This window comes from Capricornis sumatraensis, chromosome 4 (assembly GCF_032405125.1).
Source record: "Capricornis sumatraensis isolate serow.1 chromosome 4, serow.2, whole genome shotgun sequence".
Lineage (NCBI taxonomy): Eukaryota > Metazoa > Chordata > Mammalia > Artiodactyla > Bovidae > Capricornis > Capricornis sumatraensis.
The window spans coordinates 80438545-80464050 of NC_091072.1; the positions used below are offsets into that span (position 1 = coordinate 80438545).

Consider the following 25506-nt stretch of genomic DNA (forward strand, 5'->3'; position numbering starts at 1 on the left):
TAGTATTCAAATTACAAGTACATAAAATTTTATATATGCATATACAAATTTATTTGCACATAAGAGCTATGCAGTGGTTATCATTCTATATAAAAATTTTTTTCCAGTCAAGTCATTTAAATTTAATGTGCAGAAAGAAAATTGGAAGTTCTCCAGCCTGAGTAATTTCTGGTTGTTAGCTACAAATAGGAATTTTAAAGAAAATCAGTTATATTGAGAAAACAGTGTGAGTTATCTCAAACTTCCAAATCAACATCTGAAATTATAGGTATGGTGCTGATGCTCAGTCACTCAGTTGTGTCTGACCCTTTGTGGCCCCATGGACAGTAACCCACTAGGCTCTTCTGTCCATGGGATTTCACAGGCAAGAATACTGGAGTGGGTTGCCATATCCTCCTCCAGGGGATCTTCCTGGCCCAGCAATGGAACCCATGTCTCTTGCATCTCCTGCATTGACTGGCAGATTCTTTAACACTAGCACCACCTGGGAAGCCAAATTTTAGATAGATTATGTAATATATATGTATATATAGACAGATATATAATTATGAATATAGATATATTATAAATATATCTATATATATTCCCCTGGAGGAGGAAATGGTAACCCACTGCAATATTGTTGCCTGGAGAATCCTCATGGACAGAGGAGCCTGGCAGGCTATGGTCCAGAGTCTCACGAAGAGTCGGACATAAATGAAGTGACTTAGCACAGCACAGCACATATATATAATGTATATATAGATGTTTATATACATAGGTACTCACACATACAGACACACCCACGTACATATGATATTAGTATATTGAGAAACAGAGGCTTTTGGTAACTGCTTTTTCTCCTTGTCATACAGAATGGATTTGTAATGTGTCGACGGATGGTCTGTGACTGTGAGAATCCCACAGTTGATCTTTTCTGCTGCCCTGAATGTGACCCAAGGTTGAGCAGTCAGTGCCTCCATCAAAACGGGGAAACCTTGTACAATAGTGGTGACACCTGGGTTCAGAACTGCCAGCAGTGCCGCTGCCTGGTAAGTTTGGCTACCTAAAGTTCAGGAAACATTTCGCCCAGAATCAAGATAGGAAAGCAACCTTCCCTGCCCCTCCACCAATAGTCAGTACCTGGCCATAGCGTTGGAAGTTACAAAAGGTGAACCTAGTTATGATGACAAAGTGATGGCTTTGCATTCAGGACCTGAGAAGGAGTATCCAGGGGTAAATGCAGTATACCATGCCATGTCAGTCTTTCAGGACAGTCTCCAGAGCTCCAAAGGAAAGGCTGTCCTAACTTTCCCAATCCCACTCAGCCTAAAGTGAAGGAAAGTGAAGTCGCTCAGTCGTGTCCGACTCTTTGCGACCCCATGGACTATAGCCTACCGGGCTCCTCCGTCCATGGGATTTTCCGGGCAAAGGTACTGGAGTGGGTTACCATTTCCTTCTCCAGAGGATCTTCCTGACCCAGGGATCGAACCCAGGTCTACCTGCATTGCAGGCAGACGCTTTACCCTCTGAGCCACTAGGGAAGCAACTCAGCCTAGGTTTACTTAAAAACAATTATGAACAGAACAATGGCATTCAAAAAAATCTTTTTTTCCAAGTAAACCTTTTGTTAATCCATTTCTGTCAATTATGCTCTGACTTAAACAAACAAAGACAAAAAAAATACCATTTTTCTTTCTAAAAATTGTTACTGTCAATGCTATTCTGGCGGGAACCCTGTTTTACACATTTTGAATTTACAGTAAATATTAGAATGTTAGAATTGAATGTATATATATATATATATATATATATATATATATATATATATGAAACTTCTGCTGGAAACAATATGTTAAAAAGAAAATAAAGACTTGATAAGAAGACCCCAGTCATTTTTCATGTGGCCGATTTTTTTGCTTCTTTCTATGGTGTAAATGAAAATTCATCTACATGTCTTTATAGAAGAAATTTTCATAGATACTAGTCTTAAAGTTAGGACTTGTTTCCTTTCTATTTGTGTGAGGATATTTTAAGGCAATGCTTTTTTGTTGCTTCCTTTTTATACCTTCAACCCAAAAATCAATTGAAAGAGCAAGGTCAGTTTTGTGCCTGAGGCTGCTTTCATCTCCCAAGACCATGAGACTCAGAATTATGAGGAAAATAGGAACTAAATTTTAGGTGGGAACTAAATTTTAAGAAGAGCCTATTCACACAATTTTCCCATGTGGAATAAAAATGACTGAAATCAGCTCCTAGTTTGTTTGTTTGTTTTTTTCCAAAGTCCATACACTGAGAAATGTATAAATGACAAAGAAAAACTGTCAAATTTCCTTCATATTTTGATTTACTTTCTTGTCAGTGGACAAAACTTTCTTTTTGCAGAAGGGAATAAATGAGAAAGTAGGGTAAAAGATTGAAAGGAAGAAAAAAGCATCTCATAGGCAAAAAAGCTAAGTAAAAATCTCTTCTGTAGTAAACAATTCTTTGTCATGGGAAAGAGAGGGCATGCCCATTTGATTGTTTTAAGAGAACTGGTTTTTGCTTTCCTTTATTGCTATTCTTATTTAACCCATGCAGACTGTCTCATAATCCATCTACAGTACAGATCTCATGTGTGGATTCCCTACAGCATTCATGGCTGTGAAGGTCTGAGTATGAATGTCCATCAAAGAAATTGAGTAATTGAGTATTCAGTAAACACTATGTTCCCTCCCTTCCTCTCCCTCTTCCCTTGTCCATCTGCTTTCTTTATAGCAAGGGGAAGTTGACTGTTGGCCCCTGCCTTGCCCAGAGGTGGAGTGTGAATTCAGTGTCCTCCCCGAGAAAGAATGCTGCCCACGCTGTGTCACCGACCCTTGCCAGGCTGACACCATCCGCAATGACATCACCAAAACTTGCCTGGACGAGATGAATGTGGTTCGTTTCACTGGGTCCTCTTGGATCAAACATGGCACTGAGTGTACTCTCTGCCAGTGCAAGGTAAAACCCACTATATTCAAGTAGGGAGCACTTGGCCAGCTGTGCCCAGGAATCATAGATATTAATGTGGCCAATGAGAAGCACCTTCATTTCTATTTACTGCTCAGAGACCACTCAGCTTAATTAGTGCCAAAGCTGACTGTCCTGTGCATCCTCTAATGCATTTTCAGGGAGAAGGAGGTGCTTTGTCTGAAACCATAATGATGGTTATTTATATCACTGGAACAGAAAGAACCTATGTAAATTGCCCTAAAGCATCTAACTGTACACACCTTTTAAAAAAAATAGTACAAAACCAAGCTTCATGTTTCTTTCATGATAAAGGACAATATTATTTTATTGATTTTTATCTAGTCTGTTTATGATATAAGATATATCAACAAGGTAAGCATACTGCATTTTCCAAAGTGAAAATCAATATGGCGAAAATGGGCATATTTCTTGGTTTGTTGTGGTCAGTTACATTGAGTTGAAAAATTTAAGACTTGTTGTTTACCATATTTTATTCCTACAGCTGGAGAAAAATCATTATAAAGATTTTTCTTTTTATTCTCATAGGAAAATAAAGCATTATGTCTTTTACTTCACTGAGAACAAAAATACTGATAATGTAGACAGGGTATATAGAATTCAGAAATGGTAACGAAGTTGAAAGCTTTCTACTTTGGTTATGGTTCCTACAAATATTTGATTCAGTGGTCATTGTACTTCAGAGTCAAAGTTTTAGAATCAACACTAAAACTAATAATCTGGAAAGCTTAACAACAAGAAGAAAGCAAAGATGTCAGATTTTTCCCAGCGTAGCACAGCCAGATATCTCTAACTGCTCTGGTTCTTTAAATGAACATTTCCATTTAAAAATTTTTTTCAGTAGAGCAATTTAATTCTGATTCACATAGTACAAATTTCTTACTAGAGTGACTTGATGTAACAAGACAAAGAAATATGAAATGCTCTAAGTTTGAGATGCTATTAGTATCTATTTCACACCAAAATTTCTAGCTCTTTCAATCAATGCAATTTGTCAGTCAAGCACAGCTTTTTGGGAGGAACATTTAGTGCAGTCTTCTAAAGGTGCATTAGCACATTTGAAAGTTACTTTTACTACAAAAAGTTCCTAGCAATGTAAATGCAGTGCCACTTTAATATACATTTAATATGAATACATTTGAGTGCATTTAGTGGTGCATTATCTAGAAACTTCAGCATTAATGATTAATAGGGAAATACTTTCTGACATTTAATTGCCAAAGAAATTTTAATCTCTTTACACTCTTAATCTACTATTAGATTATTGTTCTGAGCAGTGACAACAAAAATATATACTGAGTGATGCAATGTAAAACACACCAGATATAGCTCAGACAGATACTTCCAACAAGAAAAATGCAATCAGTAATAGGCAGAAAACATTACAGTATTTTCTGGGGGTAAAGAGTGTGAATGAGCTTGTCATTCACTGCCTAACAAACAACTAGGATTTTTTGACTCCTAGTAGAATTGCTTCCAGAAAGTGTATTTTGGCATTAAATTCATTTCTTGTCAGATAACTGCCATTTCTCAGAAGTTACTATTTGGTGCCATTTTCTTTTCCCCTTCTTATTGAGTTATAAGAATATGCTCAATGCTACCAAATGTATCCCTAATAGTCATTTTATTATATTTATTTTTTGCTATTTTAAAAATAAAACTTATGCCAAACAGGCTTGAGAGAATGCATTGGAGGTAAGCATTCTTCACAATTTGATACTGTCAAAGCACTATTTGCATTTACTGTCTCTCCATCCTACCACATCTGAGTTATTGGTATAGTCAATAAATGCAAGTTGTGTGGGGTATTGTGCCAGGGTAGGATGATAGCCAAAAACAGCAAAAATTGTTCCTGGAAATTTTTCCCCAGCAGGGTATCATCTCGAGCTCTGCTATCTGGTACTGTAGTCAGAAGCCACATGTGGTTATTTAAATTCATTGAAATTGAATTAAAAATCCAGTTCTTCAGTCGCATGAGCCAAATTTCAAGTCCTCACATGTGCTCGTGGCTATCATAGTAGACAGCACATGCAGAGAACAGTTCCATCATGGCAGAATATTCTATAGGAAAGCACTGGTCTAAACGTGAAGAATGGGGCATCTGAAATCAGGCTACCTGGATTCAGAGCCTGGTCCACCACCCTAGCAATGTCACTTCAAGGGACATTTATAAATCTCTCTGTGACTCCGTTTTTCTCACCTAAAACTTGGAATAATAATATTACTTACATAGGAATAATTATATTACCTACTTGAGAAAGTTGCTTTAAGAATTAAGTGAAAAGGTCCTCACAAAAAGTTTCCTACACATTTCATACACATTCAGAGTAAGTGCTCAATAAATGTTGGCTATTATTATTGTTGGTAGTCGACAACAGAAACATTAAGTCATGAAACAGATAGAGACAACATTACTGTGAAGGACGCTCTGAGGAAGAATGAACTGTGCTAAGAGGCTGTCCAACAAGTGAACCAGTTTTACTTCCTGAGGAATTAAGAGTTAGCTGGGAGAAACAGGGTTAAGAGCTTCCCTTTCCTTTTTAAAGATGTTTTAAAATTTAAATTGCTTAGGTTAAAAAAAAAAGTTTCCTTCACTCAGAAGTTGAATTTGCACCAAAAATGAATTACTAATACTGTCTTTCCTAAGTCTGATAAAAACTACACAACTCCAGAGAGCTTTCAGGCAATCGTGCTTTGAGCTCCAGGCAATAAAGAGGGATGTACCCAGTTGATAAATAAGGAAGGAGGAGATATTAAAGGGTCAGGCAAGAATACTGGAATGGGTTGCCATTTCCTTCTCCAAGCAATCTTCCCAACCTAGGGATCGAACCCGAGACCCCGGCATTGTAGGCAGATTCTTTACCTTCTGAGCCACCAGGAGGCAAATAAAAAGTGAAAGTGTTAGTCACTCAGTAGTATCCAACTCTTTACGACCCCATGGACTGTAGCTGGCCAGACCTCTCTGTCCATGTAATTCTCCAGGCAAGAATACTGGATTGGGTTGCCATTCCATTCTCCAGGGGATCTTCCTGACGCAGGGATCAGAACCCAGATTTCCTGCGTTGCAGGCAGATTCTTTACCATCTGAGCCACCAAGGAGTAATACAGTCAGAAGAGCTAGTAGATCAAAAGAGAAGAAAGGATTATTCTATGAATACTGGAATGACTGGATAGCAGTTTGAGGGATATAAGTTGTATATATTAGTATGCTATGTATCAAAACAATTCCCATGTGGAAAAAGTGTTAGATATTAAATATAAATCAAAATAAAGATAAGTAATCAAATATTTATTAAAATTCTAAAGGGAGATGCCTTTTCTAACTTAAAAGTGATAAAATATACCTCAAAAAATTTAGAGCTTCTATAGATAGACAAAATTAGCAAAGTATAAAATCACAACTGAAGACTGGAAAAATATGTTCAGCAGATATGATATCTTTATTAGATTAAAAACATGAAAATTAAAAATACTTATTTTCCCATAAATAACAGAGGATGAATAAACAATTCACTAAAAAATACAATTATTAAAAAAGAGGAGAGCATTCAGCTTTTAAATAATTGAAACAAATATAAACTAACATATGATTTATTATTTCCACATACTACAGTAAAAAAAATTCACAATAATTTCCAATGATAACAGTAATATAGTGGAATTGTAGTTCTTTTGCAGTGTTAGTGACACTGAAAAATACAATCAAGAGCCACACATATACCTCCTAGTCCCATCCCCATCTCCACAGAAATATCCAGAAAATCTTATTAATCCCGAGTCTCAGAATCCAACCAAAAGAAATAATCTAAAATATGGAACAAACTGTGTGCATCATAATATTCACCTCAACATTAATTGGCATGCAGAATCAAAAAGAAACCAAAATAGCCAACAATGGAAAGATGGTTAAATAAATAATGATGAGGGCGTGGCAACCTGCTCCAATATTCTTGCCCTGAGAATCTGCATGGACTACAGATGGTGGGCTACCGTCTGTGGAGTCGTGAAGAGTCGGACACAACTGAGCAGCTAAGCACACAGCATCTGATGTAACATAAACTCCAGGAGGTAGTGAAGGACAGGGAGGTATGGAGTGCTACAGTCCCTGGGGTCGCAGAGTGGGACATGATCTGAACAACAACAACAAAATCTAACATATAATACTACAGCTATACATTTTTTGTAATTACATGATTGCATTGTTCAATCATTCAAGTACCAACAATTCTTATAATAAAAATTAAGATAAAAATACTCTGTGATTATATATGCACTTTGATTACAAGAAGGCTGAAAATAGAGAAATAAATGAAATCTATGAGGATGTACTAAAATATTGATAATAGTGGAATTTAAAATATATTCATTTTTATGTAGACTATTTATAGACAGGGAAGCCTGGTGTGCTACAGAACATGGGGTCACAAAGAGAGGACAGCAACTGAACAACAACAATTTATAGCACATATGTGTACATATATTATAATTATACATATATTTATTCTATCTGTTATATAATTTATAAACATTAATGTATTAATAACTGCTTTGTAAAAATTATATTAAATATATATGTTAATAAAATATTTTATGCTTTTCATGTATTATATAAAAACATTTTACTGAAAGCTGAAAGTCTACTGTCTTCTAATCTTGATTTTATAGAGTTTATCAGTATGCAAAGACTAATGAGGACTCCTTTACCAATAAAATATAGCCAGAAATAACAGGGTGTTAAGGAAACTTACTGTTATTATGTAAAAATAATTAGATTTTTAATGTTATGGCAGTGGATGGTTACTATTCCTAGCAACCTAAGTTTCAGAGGAATGCCTTTTATTCTAGGTTTTATCAAGGTAATGTTTGTTAAGGTGAAATACATAGCGATTTTGTGCAAATTTTTTAAGTTTGATGAATCAAAATATAGAATATTTTCAACAGTCTAGCAAGTACCTTTTTGCCCCCTTCTAAGCAATACCTATTCCTGTAGGAAACCTCAATTTTATTTCATTGCAACCAATGTATTTGCCTATTTAAAAATTCATATGTGTATCACACAGTATGTATTATTTTGCATCTAATGGTGAATTGACCAGTTTATCATTATGTAATGTCCCTCTTTATCTCTGACAAGATTTCTAGACAAGAAGTCAGTTTTGTCTGGTACTTATGTAACCACACACTATATTGTTTTGATTCATCAACTTTCAATTTGTCTATAGTTTTATATTTAGAATGCATATTCATAGATAATATACAAATAGTTCTTACTTTTTAATCCAGTGTGACAGTTTCTGTCTTGTAACGGAAGTGTTTAGTCGACTTATATTTGATATAGTTTTTGGCATTCATGTATTTAGGGGCCACCATTTTGCGATTTGTTTTCTGCTTGCTCCGTGTGTTGCTCTTTTTATATTCTTATGTATCCAAGGAAAGTGTCCACTTGCTTTCCTTCTGTTTATTTTTATATTAGTTTTATATAAGTTTTTCTATTATTCAATATTAATTTTCTTTTAGATTCTTAATTATAACTCTATATTGTTATTTTTTGTTGTTGGCTTGTGCAACAACTAAAATAATAATATAACCAAAAACCTTTGGTTTTTATAATTTTGACTATGATACACTTAAGTGTGACTTTTTCGGTCTTTGTTCTTTTTGGGATTTGCTGGGCTTTTTGAATATCTAAGTTGACTTTTTTTTTCACCAAATTTGAGAAAAATTTGACCATTGTTTCTTCAGATATTTTGTCTGCCACACTTTCTCCCTCTTATTCTCCTGGGACTCCAATCACCCATGTGTTATATGGTTTAATATTACCCTGAAGGTCACTGAGATTCTATTTTTATTTCAATCCTTTTCTCTTTGGTTTAAATATTGGATAATTTCTATATATTTTTTCAAATTTACAGACTACTGCCATCTTTAATCTTCTGTTAAGCCCATCCAATGAATTTTTCATTTCAAATACTGTGCTTTTCAGTTCCAGAATTTTTATTTAATTTTATTTTTAGTTTCATTACTCTGCTGCAATTTACAACTTTTTATTCCTTTATAACCTTTTTTTTTTTTAACATCTTTGTACACATTTGTAATAGGTAAAGAATCACTTTGTAATGCAGGAGACCCAGGTTCAATCCCTGGTTCAGGAATATCCCCTGGAGAAAGGAATGGCTACTCACTCCAATATTCTTGCCTGGAGAATTCCATGGTCAAAGGAGCCTGGTGGCTACAGTCTTTATCTGCATTTACACCAACTGGATTAATTCTGAGTCATTTCTCTTTCACTACTTTTTCTCTTGATGAGTCACTTTTTTCTGTTTGGGTTTTTTTTTTTTTTTTCACATATCTAATAATGGTTATGGTTTATTGGATATTGTGAACAGTATATAGTATAGACCCTCCATTCTGTTAGCTTCCTCTGAAGACTATTGTTGTTCTAGCAAATTTCAAATTACAGCCAATAAACTTGCAGTTGAGAAGGCTGGACTTTATATTAGTTAGCAGATGTACCCTTAGTGCTAGGGTGAATCTCTTAATCTTGAGACTGTTTTATTCCTAAACATGAAAGCCTGAAATTTTTTATCAGTCCCTTCTAACTTGGTAGGACACAGATTTTAAGCACTACTACCCACGGGAGCAGTATCTGAAATATCTGCTCAGAGCTTTCCAACTTCAAGCTATGAGTCTCTGATTGTCTTTTTAGAGTCTCCTCTGCAATTCAAAGACCAGCCACTGATTTGAGGGGAGTTTACATGCTGATTCATTCCTTCCTTTCTAAGATATTTCTTTCTGAATTTCCAGGCACCCTGGCAGCCCTAAATGTTGTCCTCCAATATCCGAAGTCTATAAGATTGTGGCTTTCTGCTTGAGTTGTAGTCATCCTAAGTTTCACAGACTAGACAGTGCCCTAAGGGAAAATGCCAGGTAGAAATTAATCTCACACAATACATTTCCCTCCTTTCAGAGATTGAAATTCCTCCAGTGTCTGCTTGCTTTTAGTCACTAATTCATTGATTCAAATAATTTTGATATTTTGTCCAAACTTTATAGTTATCCATATGGGAGATAGTCTTGTGTAAGTAACTATGCCATTACTGAAATTGGAACCCCAGTGGAGTATTTTATTACTCTTTCTTATATCAACTAGGTTTCCTTAATTGAGGAGCTATCAATAGCATGATCTGTAGCGTTCATGTTCCTATAGCAGAACATACTGATAAGGAATAAGAAAAACACTCCTCGAAGATTTGGGGAAATATATCTTCTCTTCCTAAAATCTACTTATACTCCAGAAATTTCCCTAACTCTCTCTGCTCAAAATCCATACAATCTGAGGAACTGACATTCTTGGGAACTGGTATACCCCTCCCTTCATTGGGTCAATGAATTGGGAAAGATCATGTGACCACATTATGGTCAGAAATCCTCAGCCTCTGAGCATAACAGCAAAGCTTTAAAACACTGCTAGAGAGCTAAGAAATGGTTATTTGTCACACTTTTTTGCCGTCAGAGTAAGAATTCTGCTTAATAACAATTTTAAAAGAAAGAGGATTAAGTTAAATTGATAATATTCTTCTTGGATATAGACTGTCTTTTCTCTCATTTGATAAGCTTCAACAAAGGCTAAAGCATTAAAGTCCTTTCTTAAGTTTTATCTGAACCTTTTGGTTTTACCATATTAAGGTCTGATACATTTTCCATCATGTAAAGTCAATTATCTGAGAGAATATCACATAGAAGATGAGTTTTAGAGTCAGACTAACCTGTATTTTAATCCCAGTTGTACCCTTATATTAGCTGTGAGATTTTGGACTTGATATTTAAGCTTTCTGATCTTCAGTTTCTGAACCTAAAAATCATCACTATTAATAGTGATCCTACTGGGAATGCTCTGAGGTTGAAATTAGATAATGTATTTAAAGTGTCTGGTGAAGTTTCTGACACAGAGTATGCACTCAAAAAGTAGAAGGATATTATCATCTTGTGATTGTGGTAACAATACTAACATTATCATTATTATCAGTGAGCCACTGGAGGAAAGTAAGAGTGCAAAAATTCAAAAGAAGAAGATACAGTTTTTTTCTTTTCTGTAATACATCATACTATTTTGGCTGTCATTGTTCAGTTGCTAAGTCGTGTCCAACTCCGCAACCTCATGGACTGTAGCACACCAGGCTCCTCCATCCTCCAGTATCTCCCAGAGTTTGCTGAAGCTATCTAAGCATCTCTTCCTCTGCCACCACTTTCTCCTTTTGCCGTCAATCTTTCCTAGCATCAGGGTCTTTTCCAATGAGTAGGCTCTTTGCATCAGGTGGCAAAGTTTTGCAGCTTCAGCATCATTCCTTTCAATAAATACTGAAAGTTGATTTCCTTTAGGATTGACTGGTTTAATCTCCTTGCAATCCTAGGGGCTCTCAGGAGTCTTCTCCAGCACAATTCAAAAGCATCAACTCTTCAGTGTTCAGCCTTCTTTATACTATTTTTTATACTATTTTGGTACTTTGTTATAAGAACCCATTATGTTTATTTGGCTCTTTCCCGTTTTCCTTGCCTCATTGCTACAGTTTTCTTCACCAGCTTAGAATTCTTGCCAAGACAGAACCTTTTTAGGCTTCTTAACTACACAGAGCTCTTTTCACTTTAAAGCCTTTACTCATTCTGTTCCCTGTGCTCTTGACATAACTTTTCAGAGAACTATCTTGAGGTCTTGGTCTAAACATCACTTCTATATAGAATTCTACTCTGGCCACCCAATCTAAGTAGCCAGACTTCTTATTAATCTCATAACATCCTCTAGTTTGTTTTTTTTTCTAGCACTTTTTACAATTTTTGATTGTACACTGGATTACTAATGGATACAACTCTAGGCCCTGTCCTGTGAAAGTAGCAACCATATCTGCTTTATTCATCAGCATGTCTAGGGCTCAGTTAACTCCGTGTTTATTTTGTGAATGGGCAAATAAAAGAACAAATGTGGTCTAAGCGAGTGCCATGGAGTAAATAAAGCTGCTGCTGCTAGCCGATGATTTACCACAAATAACTGGCCATAGTTGGTTTTTAAGTGAGCCATGAAAAGTGATTAGGACATTGAACTTTCAGGAGCATATAAATAACAAATACACTGTTTGGTTATGTGTAACAATCAGTGAGTACTGACTAACGGCTTAAAAATTCATACTGTGCCTTTTCCCCCTGTCTTTTCTCTAGAATGGCCACATCTGTTGCTCAGTGGATCCACAGTGCCTTCAGGAACTGTGAAGTTAACTGTCTCACTGGAAATTTCTGTTTAAAGAATGTTTCATTAAAAAGACCAAAAAAAAAAAAAAAGGTAAAACTTAAAATGGATGATTTGTGGGCAGCTAAGTGCAGCATTGTTATTAGCTGAGTGAACTTTCAGTTATGAAATTCATGGAGCTTGAGAAAATCACAAAAGGAAAAGGCTTGGGGCAAAACTAGACCAGAATTCCACCTCAGCGGTGTCTGACGTCAAGCATGTAGAAGAATGGGTGTGAAATACATACCATGACATCATGACCCCTGGACATAAAGCCTGAGCTTATGGGGGCTTTGGAAACCTCTGGCTTCACTGGTGCAGAAAATACTCCTCTAGATCAGAATCTTATGAATCAGTTCAGTTCTTCACTGCAAAAAATAAAATGTAAGGCAGTGAATGAGGTCTATTTTCAGAAGCAAAGCAAAGAAGCTATAACATGTTATATGTACAATATACACTCTGAGAAGAAATCTGAAACGTTATTGTCATGATAAAAATAATGCACAGGCATGGTTACTTAATATTTTCTAACAAGAGAACTCATCCCTATTTCCTTGTTTTACTGCACTTAATATTTGGTTGAATTTGTTCAGTATAAGCTCGTTCTTGTGTAAAATTAAATAAATATTTCTCTTACCTTATAACATGTCCCAGTGTTTGCTTAATGTCTTCCTTTTCCCCCACACATTCTTCAGCATACAAATTGCTTTCTAGTTCTGCTGATGAAACACTCACACCTCCCAAACTGAAAGATGATTTTTGCTATATTATATGCCCAAATTGGGGAGGGGGCGGGGGTGTGTGTGTGTGAAGGATACCTTTGTTCTGCCTCTGTGGATCCCCTAGGTTGCCTTTTACCCTACCTCATATCCTGGGGACTGACTTATGTACATCATATTAATCGGTTCTGTTGTCCTCTGAATTCTGATTCAGTTTGACTAGTGGCGACCACCAGCAGGATATCAGAAGGAGAAAGTTCAGCTGTTAACTCTGCTGGCTCCTTTCCTGTCAGGTCCCTGCCATGAATAGCTGTGTCACTGAAGGCGACATCTGACAGTGGCCCTCCCTGTTCAGCTACCCTCTCCCAACTTCTGTTTTGCTTTTTCTGGCTTTAGGGATAACAACAACTCGTTTTGTCTTTGTGGGTACCTGCTCAGTTTCTTGTTTTCCCTGTTTCCTATAGCCTCTGTATAAATGGTCCCTTTATTAAACTCTCTTTAATTAGCCAGCTTGAGCGTGCCATCTGTTTCCTGCCAGAACTCTGACTGATGTCCACAAGGAAAGGAGTATGTGAGGGTTGGGAATATCTTCAAAAATTTGTCCTTCACAATTTGATATAAAAATTTAAAGAATCCCAATGTTAGGAGGGATTATGATATTACATGTTAAAATTTTTGATGCACTAGAATCTCAGGAGGAAAAAGTAAACTTACAGCTGCTCAATAGTGATGGTAAATACAATATTGCCCTATTCATGTTTTGCACTAGGGTGGAAAAGAAATACAAATCTTATTAAATTTTAGTTGCATAGAGACTTCTTTAAAGAAAAAAGAATGGAAGTGGACAAGATGTAACTTCCACAAGCTATGGAAAAGGTAAAGTGGCATTTAACTGCCTTTTCCCCATTGCTATGAAAATAACCTCATAGGAGCTGAGCTAAAGGATAATGTATAAATGTCTTAATACTTTGGCATGTGTAGTATTTACTGAATGTGTCAATTCAAGAATCTCTCAGTATTCCCTGGACTTATAAATGTTTTTTTCTGCAGCCTTTTTCAATTTAACTAAAAATTTCAGCAGAGCATAAAGTTTATTTTGAGCAGGTATTATTTACTGCAGAAACTAGCAATTTAGTCTCCAAAAATATATTAATTTGAAAGTTTTTCCACGTATTTTTTCCTTATATGGATCTGGGATTTCATATAAATCTCCAAAAATATATATTTTATTGATACTTGCCTTTCTGAGAAAAGTATGAAATATGTGCATTTGCATGTGTGTGTACTTGTATACACACTCACAGTTTACATCCATATACTTGTATATACTCATCATTTAGATGTTTCATGCCTTCTAGAAGAAGAAACAAGGTGGAATTACACACTCCCACTCTGTCATAAGTCTCTGTAGGGCTCTGAGCGTATTGGTGGTTTTCAGAGCCTGGTTTCTGTAGACTTTTGAAAGAAAGAGGACTCATAACATTGAGAAGAAAAGAGGGAGAAAATAAGATTATATTCTTCCAAGGACTGTTAAAGCAATAAATGTGTTCAGATTGAATTTTTCACTTCAAGGTTTATCCCATAAATAATAGATACTCAGGAGAATTACTGTTTACCCAGGCAAGCAGTAATCAATTGCTTCTTAAGGACTTTGTTCTTTGAAAACGAAGTTGTTAAATGCCTTATTTCTTACTCTGGAAATAATTGGCAAAATGCCATGGTTGAATTATGCCAATGTTGTGGGAAAGTGAGAACTAAGAAGCATGAATTTAATTTGGGGGTACTTGGCTCTTTTAAGAGCAGCTTTTGGTGGAAAAAGTCTTTACTACATTTCCTTTAATTTCCCTTTTCTGAAGGAAAAAAAAAAAACAAGAATATTTGAATATGATTATTTGTTAATTCATGAATGGTAATCCATGTCATTTGTCATCCTTTTTGAAAGACTACCATATTGCTATTTCCTTTGCCTTATGTGGTGGTAAAGAGAATCACATATAATTGTTCAATATGATCCGAGCAGTATCATCTAACTCCTTTCATCTCCCAGTAACTTGATTAAGACAAAGTTGAGACACCTTGAAAAATGAATGGTATATCAAAGCTCTGAAACAGCAATCGATTCTCTGTATATTGGAGTAGCAGAAGTTATTCAGTTGAACAAAACTGAAATTACATGTGTGGAATAAAAAATAAGCTTTAAGTCACTAAGGATTACCCCCAAAGCTCCATGTTTCTGACTAGTTAAGATTCCTCTGGAGATCAACAGGTCCCAGAGACACTTGCATCATCCCAGTCCTGCTAACCTAGCACTGAGCACTGATAAGATCAACCTTTACTAGAGCAAGACTTTTTGTTTTTCTTATTTTTCAAATGTGAAGTGTTAGTGGCACAGTGGCACAGATTGATCTCAGAGAGGTTCATGCCGAAAAGATCCCTGAAGGCAATAAGTGAATGTTATGCTCTGGATACACTTCATTCACTGAACACTCCCCCTGTGTAGTCACTCTGTTGCAGTCAAGTTGTCTCATTGTGTTCTTACTGACCTTTCAATATTGATGGACTGTTTTCTGCCCTAGAATTCAATATCTTCCATAAAGGAATTGTCACCTCTTTGCAGCATAATTGCCCTTACTTAACAGATGTACAGGTAGAAAAACAGGAGAGCTTTGAGCTACAATGGCTCTGGATCTGTGGTGAAATAAAGTGGCAAAGAACAGAACCATCAGAGAAGTTTAGAATAAGATAGTTTGAAATTCAGTTCCCCGTATTTCTTGTGTTTGCCAAGAGGCTGTGGCAACTCCTCCAAGCCTTTATCTTTGTGCTGGGATTAAATCATGGTTCAAGAGATCATTTGCATGGCAGATTCTGAAGTTATTTATTTTGAATGACAAATGGCACAATACATTACTGTCACTACCAAAATATTGAGTTTAAAACATACTCTCCCTTTATCTCCGGTGCTAGGTGCTTTAATAGAACACTCTGTAATCAGAGTGTGACCAGATGTAGAAATAGAAATGGTAACAAGTTTATTTTTTAGTAATTTTCTTTCTCTTTCACACACACAAAAAAACACCAACAGCTATAAATAGGGAAAGCAGAAAACCAGAAAATATAATTTTCTTCAAAATATATAAGGAATTTAGGAATAAGTTTATCGAAAGAAATTCATGGTCTTGTGGAAAAATATAAAACCACAGTGAACAAATCTTTTGAAATCCTAGAATATACCAAGGCATTGCCTGTAGAGGTTGCATAATGAACCAATTTCACTGCAACAGTACCGATGCCACAATGTGCACAGTGTGCACAGAGCAGAAGCATCTGCACACTGCCTCCTCGTGGAGTTCACATCCTTAGGGGGAGCAGAGAATTAAATAAGTGGATGCTATGCCAGGGGAAGATAGGTGCTATGAAGAATTAAGCTGAGTGGAGTAATGATACGGACAGGCAATAGTGTAGATAGGGTGGGGATGAAGTCTTCTCTAAGATAAAGTGACATCAGAGCAATCACTGGAATGAAGCGAAGCAGTGAGGCCTCTGCACATCGCAGGGCCAAGGGAGTGTGTGAACAGGTCTGAGATGGGAGCATACTTATATGCAGTGTGAGTGGAGTGGGCAAGCTGAGACTTACAGAGGATGTGGTCAGGGAAGTGGCTGGTGACCAAATCATGTAGGTCTTCCTAGGCCATCGTTAGCAAAATGACATTTTTATTCTTTGTGATTTGGAATCTGTTAGAGAGTTTTGAGCATAGCTGTGACATAGTCTAATGACAATTAAAGAATTAACCTAGGCCATTTGTGGAGAATAAGATGAGGTAAGTGGACAGGGTGAGGGGGTATGCTGAGCATGGGCGTAGGAGGTACATTTATGCTGCAGAATTTCCAACAAGATGATAATAATAGGCTAGGAGGGTAGTGTTGAAGGTGAGAAGGAAGAAACATTTAACATTAGAGACCTACTTAATTGAAAAAATGGGCAGGAAGACTAAGTACCAAAAAAGTGTCAATTCTCCCCAGTAGTTCTAATAAGAAAAAAAAAAAACAAAACCTAAACTATTATGGAAAAGCAAATGGCCAGGAATATTTTGAAGAATTATATCTAGGGACACGGAAGACCATATATCATTTATCTATATTTCATATATCATCTATCTTGGTTTTCTACCATATATCAAGAGTATAAAGCTATAGAAATTAAGTCATTGTTATGGGAATAAATGGAAGACAGATCAATATATAACAGCACCAAGACTCCAGAAAGCATCCCATACACAAATGGATGTTTCATATGTGACAGAGGTTATGCTGAAGAATTGGGCATGTGGAAATTACCTATGAAAAAGCAAAAACATAAAATTATGTCCTTATTTCACATAAATCAATCCCACATAGATTAAGGACCTCAATATAAAAAGCAAAACAAATTTATGAAGAGATTTTAGGAGAATGCTTTTTGACCTTGGGATGGCTTAAAATAAACTCAAAAGGCATATATCATAAAGTCATAGTTAAATTCTACTATATGAAGTAGATGAAAAAACAGCCACACGCTGGAAAAGATGTTGGCTTTATATATGATCACAAAAGACTGGTAACTGGAATGTATGTATTTAAAAACTAAAAAGGAGAAAAGTACAAAATGTCCAATAGAAAAATGGGCAGAAGACATACATAGGCGTTTCACAAGACAGGAAACCCCAAAATGGCTAATAAATGTTGTGAACATCTGCTTTGGCTCCCTAGTCATCAGATGAGTTTATTTTAAAACCACAATGACCAAATATTTTTTAAAATCATCAAAATTAAAAAGAATAACACCAGTTGTTGGTGAGAATGTGAAACAACCTGACGTCTTGCACACCAGTAGTATGTGTTATACATTATGTATATCTCCACACCACTTTGGGGGCCAGTTTTGTGACACCTAAGGTCAAGGGTGTGCACTTGTCATGACCCAGCATGTACTCCTAAGTTTATGATCTAGAGCTGCACTGTCCCATACAGTAGACATTGGTCATTTGTGGTTATTAAAATTAAATTAAAATTCAATTCTTCAGTTGCATGAGCAAATTTCAAGGACTCAATAGCCACTCTGTGACTAGTGGTTAGTGGCTACTTTATAGACAGCACAATGATATTTCTATCATCATAAAAAGTTCTAATGGACAGCATTGTCCTATAGGAATTCTTGTAAAAGTGCATAAAAAGACATGGAAAAAATATTCATAATAGCATATTTGCAAGAAAGCTCTAGAAATCATTCAAATGTCAATCAGTGAAATCAGTTATAAATAAAATGTGATATGTTTATATTTTGGAATACTCTAGAGGATGAAAACAAGAATTACGTTTAGAAACATGGATGAATCTCAGAGACGTGTTCAGAAAAAACAAGATGCAAATAAAAAAGGAAAGCATAACAGTATTCACACAATAATTTTGAATGTGTAAAATGTATTATATTTATGCAAGTATAAATATTTTAAAATGCATGGAAATGACAAGCATCAAATTAGGATAGTGGTTGTCTCTTAGAAGTTGAAGAGGGGTGTCAGGTACACAGGGTGCATACCTGTGTTGGTAATATCTGTTTATTGCTTTATTCCGTATATTTCCAATATTTCAGAATAGTGCTATCTATTGCTGTGTGTGTGTTAGTCAGTCAGTCGTGTCTGACTCTTTGCAAGCTCATGGACTGTAGCCCGCCAGACTCCTCTGTCCATGAAATTCTCCAGGCAAGAATACTGGAGTGTGTTGCCATTCCCAGGGGATCTTCCCAACCCAGGCATTGAACCTGGGTCTCCTGCATTGCAGGCAGATTCTCTTCCATCTGAGCTACCAGGGGATCTCTTCAGGTAAATGAATTTATAAATTGATTAAATGTGTTTTTATTTATATATCTATACCCAAAACTAAGCCAGTTGGTTCTTCACATGTACATATGGAAGCCTCAAGATTTGTGGAAGCAAGGCTTTGAACGAATATACAATGGTAACACCTACAAGGTTTCCGTTAATAATTATGTATGTAAATAAATACAATATTACTCCTTTGTTGTTTGGTTTAGTTGCTGAGTCATGTTCCACTCTTTTGCAACCTCATGGACTGTAGCCCTCTAGGCTCCTCTGTGCATGGGGTTTCTCAGGCAAGAATACTGGAATGGGTTGCTATTTGCTCCTCCAGGGGATCTTTCCAACCCAGGGATAAAACCTGAATCTCCTGCGTTGTAGGCAGATTCTTTCCCACTGATCCTAAAGACAAATAATTAAAGAAAAAATAATTGCACGATCTTACCACCTTTGGTACTTCTTTTATTTTTCTTTGTTCTTTGTCAAATATTTGCATATGCAGTCATCAGTTCAGTTCAGTTCAGTCACTCAGTCGTGTCCGAATTTTTGAGACACATAAATTGCAACACGCCAGGCCTCCCTGTCCATCACCAACTCTCAGTTCACAAAAACTGATGTCCATCGAGTCGATGAGGCCATCCAGCCATCTCATCCTCTGTCGTCCCCTTCTCCTTCTGCCCCCAATCCCTCCCAGCATCAGAGTCTTTTCCAATAAGTCAACTCTTCGCATGAGGTGGCCAAAGTACTGGAGTTTCATCCTCAGCATCAGTCCTTCCAAAGAACACCCAGGACTGATCTTCTTTAGGATGGACTGGTTGGATCTCCTTGCAATCCAAGGGACTCTCAAGAGTCTTCTCCAACACCACAGTTCAAAAGCATCTCTTCTTCGGCGCTCAGCTTTCTTCACAGTCCAACTCTCACATCCATACATGACTACTGGAAAAACCATAGCCTTGACTAGATGGACCTTAGTCAGCAAAGTAATGTCTCTGCTTTTCAATATGCTATCTACGTTGGTCATAACTTTCCTTCCAAGGAGTAAGCGTCTTTTAATTTCATAGCTGCAATCACCATCTGCAATGATTTTGGAGCCCCTCAAAATAAAGTCTGACACTGTTTCCACTGTTTCCCCATCTATTTGCCATGAAGTGATGGGACCAGATGCCATGGTCTTCATTTTCTGAATGTTGAGCTTTAAGCCAACTTTTCACTCTCCTCTTTCACTCTCATCAAGAGGCTTTTTAGTTCCTCTTCACTTTCTGCCATAAGGGTGGTGTCATCTGCATATCTGAGGTGATTGATATTTCTCCCAGCAATCTTGATTCCAGCTTGTGCTTCTTCCAGCCTAGCGTTTCTAATGACGTACTCTGCATATAAGTTAACTAAACAGGGTGACAATAGACAGCCTTGACATACTCCTTTTCCTATTTGGAACCAGTCTGTTGTTCCATGTCCAGTTCTAACTGTTGCTTCCTGACCTGCATACAGGTTTCTCAAGGGGCAGGTCAGGTGGTCTGGTATTCCCATCTCTTTCAGAATTTTCCACAGTTTATTGTGATGCACACAGTCAAAAGTTTTGGCATAGTCAATAAAGCAGAAATAGATGTTTTTCTGGAACTCTCCTGCTTTTTCAATGATCCAGCAGATGTTGGCAATTTGATCTCTGCTTCCTCTGCCTATTCTGTGTACAACATAGTGATCCATAATTTTCAAAGATTTTGCTTCATTTATAGCAATTGTAAAACTGGCTATATTCCCTGTGTTGCACAATATATCATTATAGTTTATTTATTTTGTACACAGTAGTTTACAACTCTTAATCCTCTATCCCTATCTTGGTTCAGTTTGTTTTCTTGCTTGTCCAAAGGCTGTACAAAGGAAACAGTGCCACTTATGTTATATGCCATTATTTTCAAACAACTTATATGCCACCATTGAATATTATCAATTTAATTTTAGTCTTTTATTGTGATTATTATAGGTATAAAATGGTACATTGCTGCTTTAATTTTAATTTTTTTAATAAGTGAGGTTAAACTTATGCAGGCATTGTAATTTTCTACTTATGTTCTTTGTTCATATATCTCTGATGCTTTGATCAATTGATGGTGAAAGTGAAAGTGACTCAGTCATGTCTGACTCTTTGTGACCCCATGGACTGTACAGTCCATGGAATTCTCCAGGTCAGAATACTGCAGTGGGTAGCCTTTCCCTTCTCCAGGAGATCTTCCCAACTCAGGGATCCAACCCTGGTCTCCAGCATTGCAGGTGGATTCTTTACCAGCTGAGCCCCCAGAAAAGCCCAAGAATACTGGAATTGGTAGCCCATCCCTTCTCCAGTGGATCTTCCTGACCCAGGAATCAAACTGGAATCTCCCGCACTGCAGGCAAATTCTTTACCAGCTGAGCTACCAGGGAAGCCCCAAGTCTAGTCATTTGGTGGTTGTGGGTGTATAATCACTAAGTCGTGTAGAACTCCTTGCAACCCCATGGACTGTAACCCAACAGGCTCCTCTGTCCATGGGATTTCCCAGGCGAGAATACTGGAGTGGGTTGCCATTTCCTCCACCAAGGGGTCTTCCTGACCCAGGGATCAAACTCATGTCTCCTGTTTGGGAGGCAGATTCTTTACCACTGAGCCACCTGGGGAGCCTGCTTTTACATAAGATAAACTATAAAAATATACCATGTGTAATTGTTGGAAATCCTTCAACAAATATTTAACAATGTTTTTCTCAAAATGTTGTTACTTTTCATAGTTTACTTATTTTCATTTTTAGTATAAAGGATTTCAATATGTATCGCTGATGTTTACTTTTATAATCTCTTATATTTCTTCAAAATTCATATTATTATATCTCCAAAGAGCTCCCTATACACATTCCATAAGTGTGGAACTCTCCACCTCCAGAGACTATCCAAGAACTATTAAATTTCAGCTTAATTTATGTCATGTTGGTCTTAATTCCACTCACTGGGCCATTTTAACTCCTCTTTAAACAGTCTCCTTAAACCCTTTTCTTCCATTATTAAATTCCTCTAATTCCTTTAATCTGTCTTGAGGAAAAGAAATTTCAGTTGTTCTCATCTAGATGTCCTTCTTTTGTTCATGTACCCAGGTACGTGTCATGCCCAGAACCAAACAACATATTCCAGGAGGAATCGCTCCAGCAAAAGACACATTTGGTTTTGGACCTGAGACTATAAATTAGGAGTCTTACTGAACATCTCTATTTTACAGAGAAGAAAAAATTTTCTCTCCCAACTCACCAACTGAACTCTTCTTATACATTTTAAATTCATAAAAAGTTATAATGTTAAAGAGAGAACATTCATATTCAAATTATATTCTCCCATGTGTGTTTACAAAGCCATCTTTCTTACAGCATATTCAATGTTGTATAAAATTGCATTCTATTCGATAGTATTTCACTATTCCATAAAGAATACAGTTGCGTGTATTTTCTACTTCAAATTGCATTTTTCTAGTAATTTGGGCTTTTCATTTCTACTAAATACATTTCTCACTACAGATTTTTGTGTGTCATTTTATCATCTCTCAAATATATTCCAAAGGAAGGTAACTTTGTCTGTTATGAATAAAACAGAATTGATTTTATTTTAGTGATTTGAAATACTTTAACTATGAAGCAAAACCAATACAAACAGAATTGGATCACTTCGGTGTAATTCTCACTCTGAGCAGACCTCCAGCAAAACACTTCATTAGGTGACAACTAACAATAAACACAGAGTTTGAATTAACACATTTAGCTCATGGTTTTTGAATGTTAGTTTTCATTATTCTGTATGTGTCATATGTCAATCTTTACATAATTTTATCTGCCTTTATAGTTTGACTTTTATCAAAAGTGAGCTGTTTTGCTTATCTGCTACTTTATGGTTTTTTAAATTACTTTTATTAAAAGTTACTCTTCCTCCTATTACAGTTGATAACAACCACTTTCTCATTGTTCTGAGAGAAGACAATGTTCTGTTTCACATCTTAAAGAATTTCTTTTTTCTTTTATTTTTTATATTAGAGTATAATTGCTTTACAACGTCGTATTGGTTTCCGCTGTACAGCAAAGTGAATCAGCTATATGTGTGTGTATCTCTCCCCTCCTTTTTGAGCCTCCCTCCCAACCTCACCTCTAGGTCATCACAGAGCACCAAGTTGAGTGCCCTGTTCTATACAGCAGCTTCTCATTAGGTATCTATTTTACACAAGTAGTGTATATAAGTCTGTGATATTCTCTCCATTTGTCCCACCCTCTCCTTACCCCGTATCCACAAGTCCACTATGCCTGCATCTCTATTCTTGTCCTGCAAATAGGTTCTTGGAACCATTTTTCTAGATTCCATATATATGCATTAATATATGGTGTTTTATATCATCTTCCTCTTTCCAACTTACTTCACTCTGTATGACAGATTTTAGGTTCATCTACATCACTACAAATGATCCAGTTTCATTCCTTTTTATGCCTGAGCAATATTCCATTGTGTGTGTGTGTGTGTGTATATATATATATACATATACATATATATATGTATGTATGTATGTGTATATATATATATATATATATATATATATATATATATATATATAAGCCTCTTCTTTATTCTTTCATCTGTCAGTGGGCTTTTAGGTTGCCTTCATGTCCTGGCTATTATAAACAGTGCTGCAATGAACACTGGGGTACATGTGTCTTTTTGAATTATGATATTCTCAGGTGATATGCCCAGTAGTGTGATTGCTGGGTCATATGATAGTTATATTCTTAGTTTTTTAAGGAATCTCCACACTGTTCTCTGTAGTGGCTGTATCAATTTACATTCCCACCAGTAGCAGTAGAGAGTTCCCTTTTCTCCACATCCTCTCCAACACTTATTGTTTGTAGCTTTTTTTAATGATGGCTATTCTGACCAGTGTGAGGTGATACTTCACTATAGTTTTGATTTGCATTTCTCTAATAATGAGTGATGTCTAGCATCCTTTATGTATTTGTCAGCCATCTGTATGTCCTCTTTGGAGAAATGTCTATTTATGTCTTCCGCCCATTTTTTTATTGGGTTGTTTGCCTTTTTGATATTGAGTTGCATAAGCTGCTAGTATATTTTAGAGATTAATCCATCTTGAGTTGCTTCATTTGCAGATATTTTCTCCCCTTCTGAGGGCTGTCTTTTCATCTCATTTATGTTTTCCTTTGCTGTGCAAAAGCTTTTAAGTTTAATTAGGTCCCACTTGTTTATTTTTGATTTTCTTTCATCACTCTAGGAGAGGGGGTCAAAAAGGTTCTTGCTGCAAATTATGTCAAAGTGTCTTGCTTATATTTTCCTCTGAGAGTTTTATTGTGTCTGACCTTACATTTAGGTCTTTAATCCATTCTGACTTTATTTTCTTGTATGGTGTTAGGAATTCCTGTTTTCTAATTTCATTCTTTTACATGTAGCTGTCTGGTTTTCCCAGAACCACTTATTGAAGAGGCTGTCTTTCCCCCTTTGTATATTCTTGTCTCATTTGTCAGGGACAAAGTGTCTGTAGGTGTATGGGTTTATCTCTGGACTTTCTATCTTGTTTCATTGATCTATATTTCAGTTTTTATGCAAGTACCATACTGTCTGGGTTAGTGTAGCTTTATAGTATAGTCTGAAGTCAGAGAGGTTGATTCCTCCAGCTCCATTTTTCTTTCTCAAGACTGCTTTGGTTATTCAAGGTCTTTTGTGTTTCCATATAAACTATAAAATTTTAAAGTTCTAATTCTGTAGAAAATGTCACTGGTAATTTGATAGGTATTGCTTTGAATCTATAGAGTGCTTTGACTAGTATAATCATTTTCAAAATATTAATACTTATTTCTCCATATGTTTGTGTCATGTTTGTGTCATCTTTAATTTATATCATCAGTGTCACATGGGTTTTTTAGTAAAGGTTTTTTGTCCCTTTGGGTAGGTATATTCCTATATATTTTATTCTTTTTTGTGATGGTAAATTAAATTGTTTCCTTAATTTCTCTTTCTGATTTTTGTTATTAGTGTATAGGAGTGCAAAAGATTGTTATGTATTAATTTTTTATCCTGTGACTTTACTAAATTCATTGATTAGCTCTAGTAGTTTTCTGGTGACATCTTTCTATGTATAGTATCATGTTATCTGCAAACTGACAATTTTATTTATTTTTGAATCTGGATTTCTTTTATTTCTTTTTCTTATCTGATAAACCTTACAGAATTTCTTTTAATTCTGCTTGTTCTAATGCAAAGGTGAGCATCATAGGGATAGGTGTGAGTATGGAAGCAATGAAGAGTGTGGAAAGTTTATTAGATGACTTTATCATCATCATCATTAATTTTATGTGGTTTATTTCCAAAACATAGAATGGCTTATACTTATTCTTTCCTTAAGGAATTATATTTGTCTGGAAAATATTAGATGTTAAATCTTATTCTGTCTTCAGTTTTTAGTAAGAGTAATTCCCCTCCTCCTCTAGATTACTTTTATTTAAATGAATTTGTTACTTCTACTGAATATACTTGAAAGCAGTATTCATGTCCCACTCATCTTAAGCTTTCAAACAGTGCAAAGGTTAGCATAGAATAGAATCTTTATTAATAATTTTTGCTCTAGATTTTTCCCATATTTATTGAGGTATAATTGACAAAA

At 36.0% G+C, this 25506-nt stretch overlaps 1 protein-coding gene across 1 annotated transcript in view; it reads left to right on the top strand.

The window, feature by feature from the left end:
• Positions 1 to 12252, top strand: part of NELL2 (neural EGFL like 2) — a 388326-nt gene extending 376074 nt beyond the window's left edge. Inside the window, exons 19-21 of the mRNA XM_068970314.1 lie at positions 855 to 1031; positions 2737 to 2961; positions 12202 to 12252. Coding sequence (XP_068826415.1) covers positions 855 to 1031; positions 2737 to 2961; positions 12202 to 12252 — 453 coding nt within the window. The remainder of the gene's footprint in view (positions 1 to 854; positions 1032 to 2736; positions 2962 to 12201) is intronic.
• Positions 12253 to 25506: the final 13254 nt, after the last annotated feature.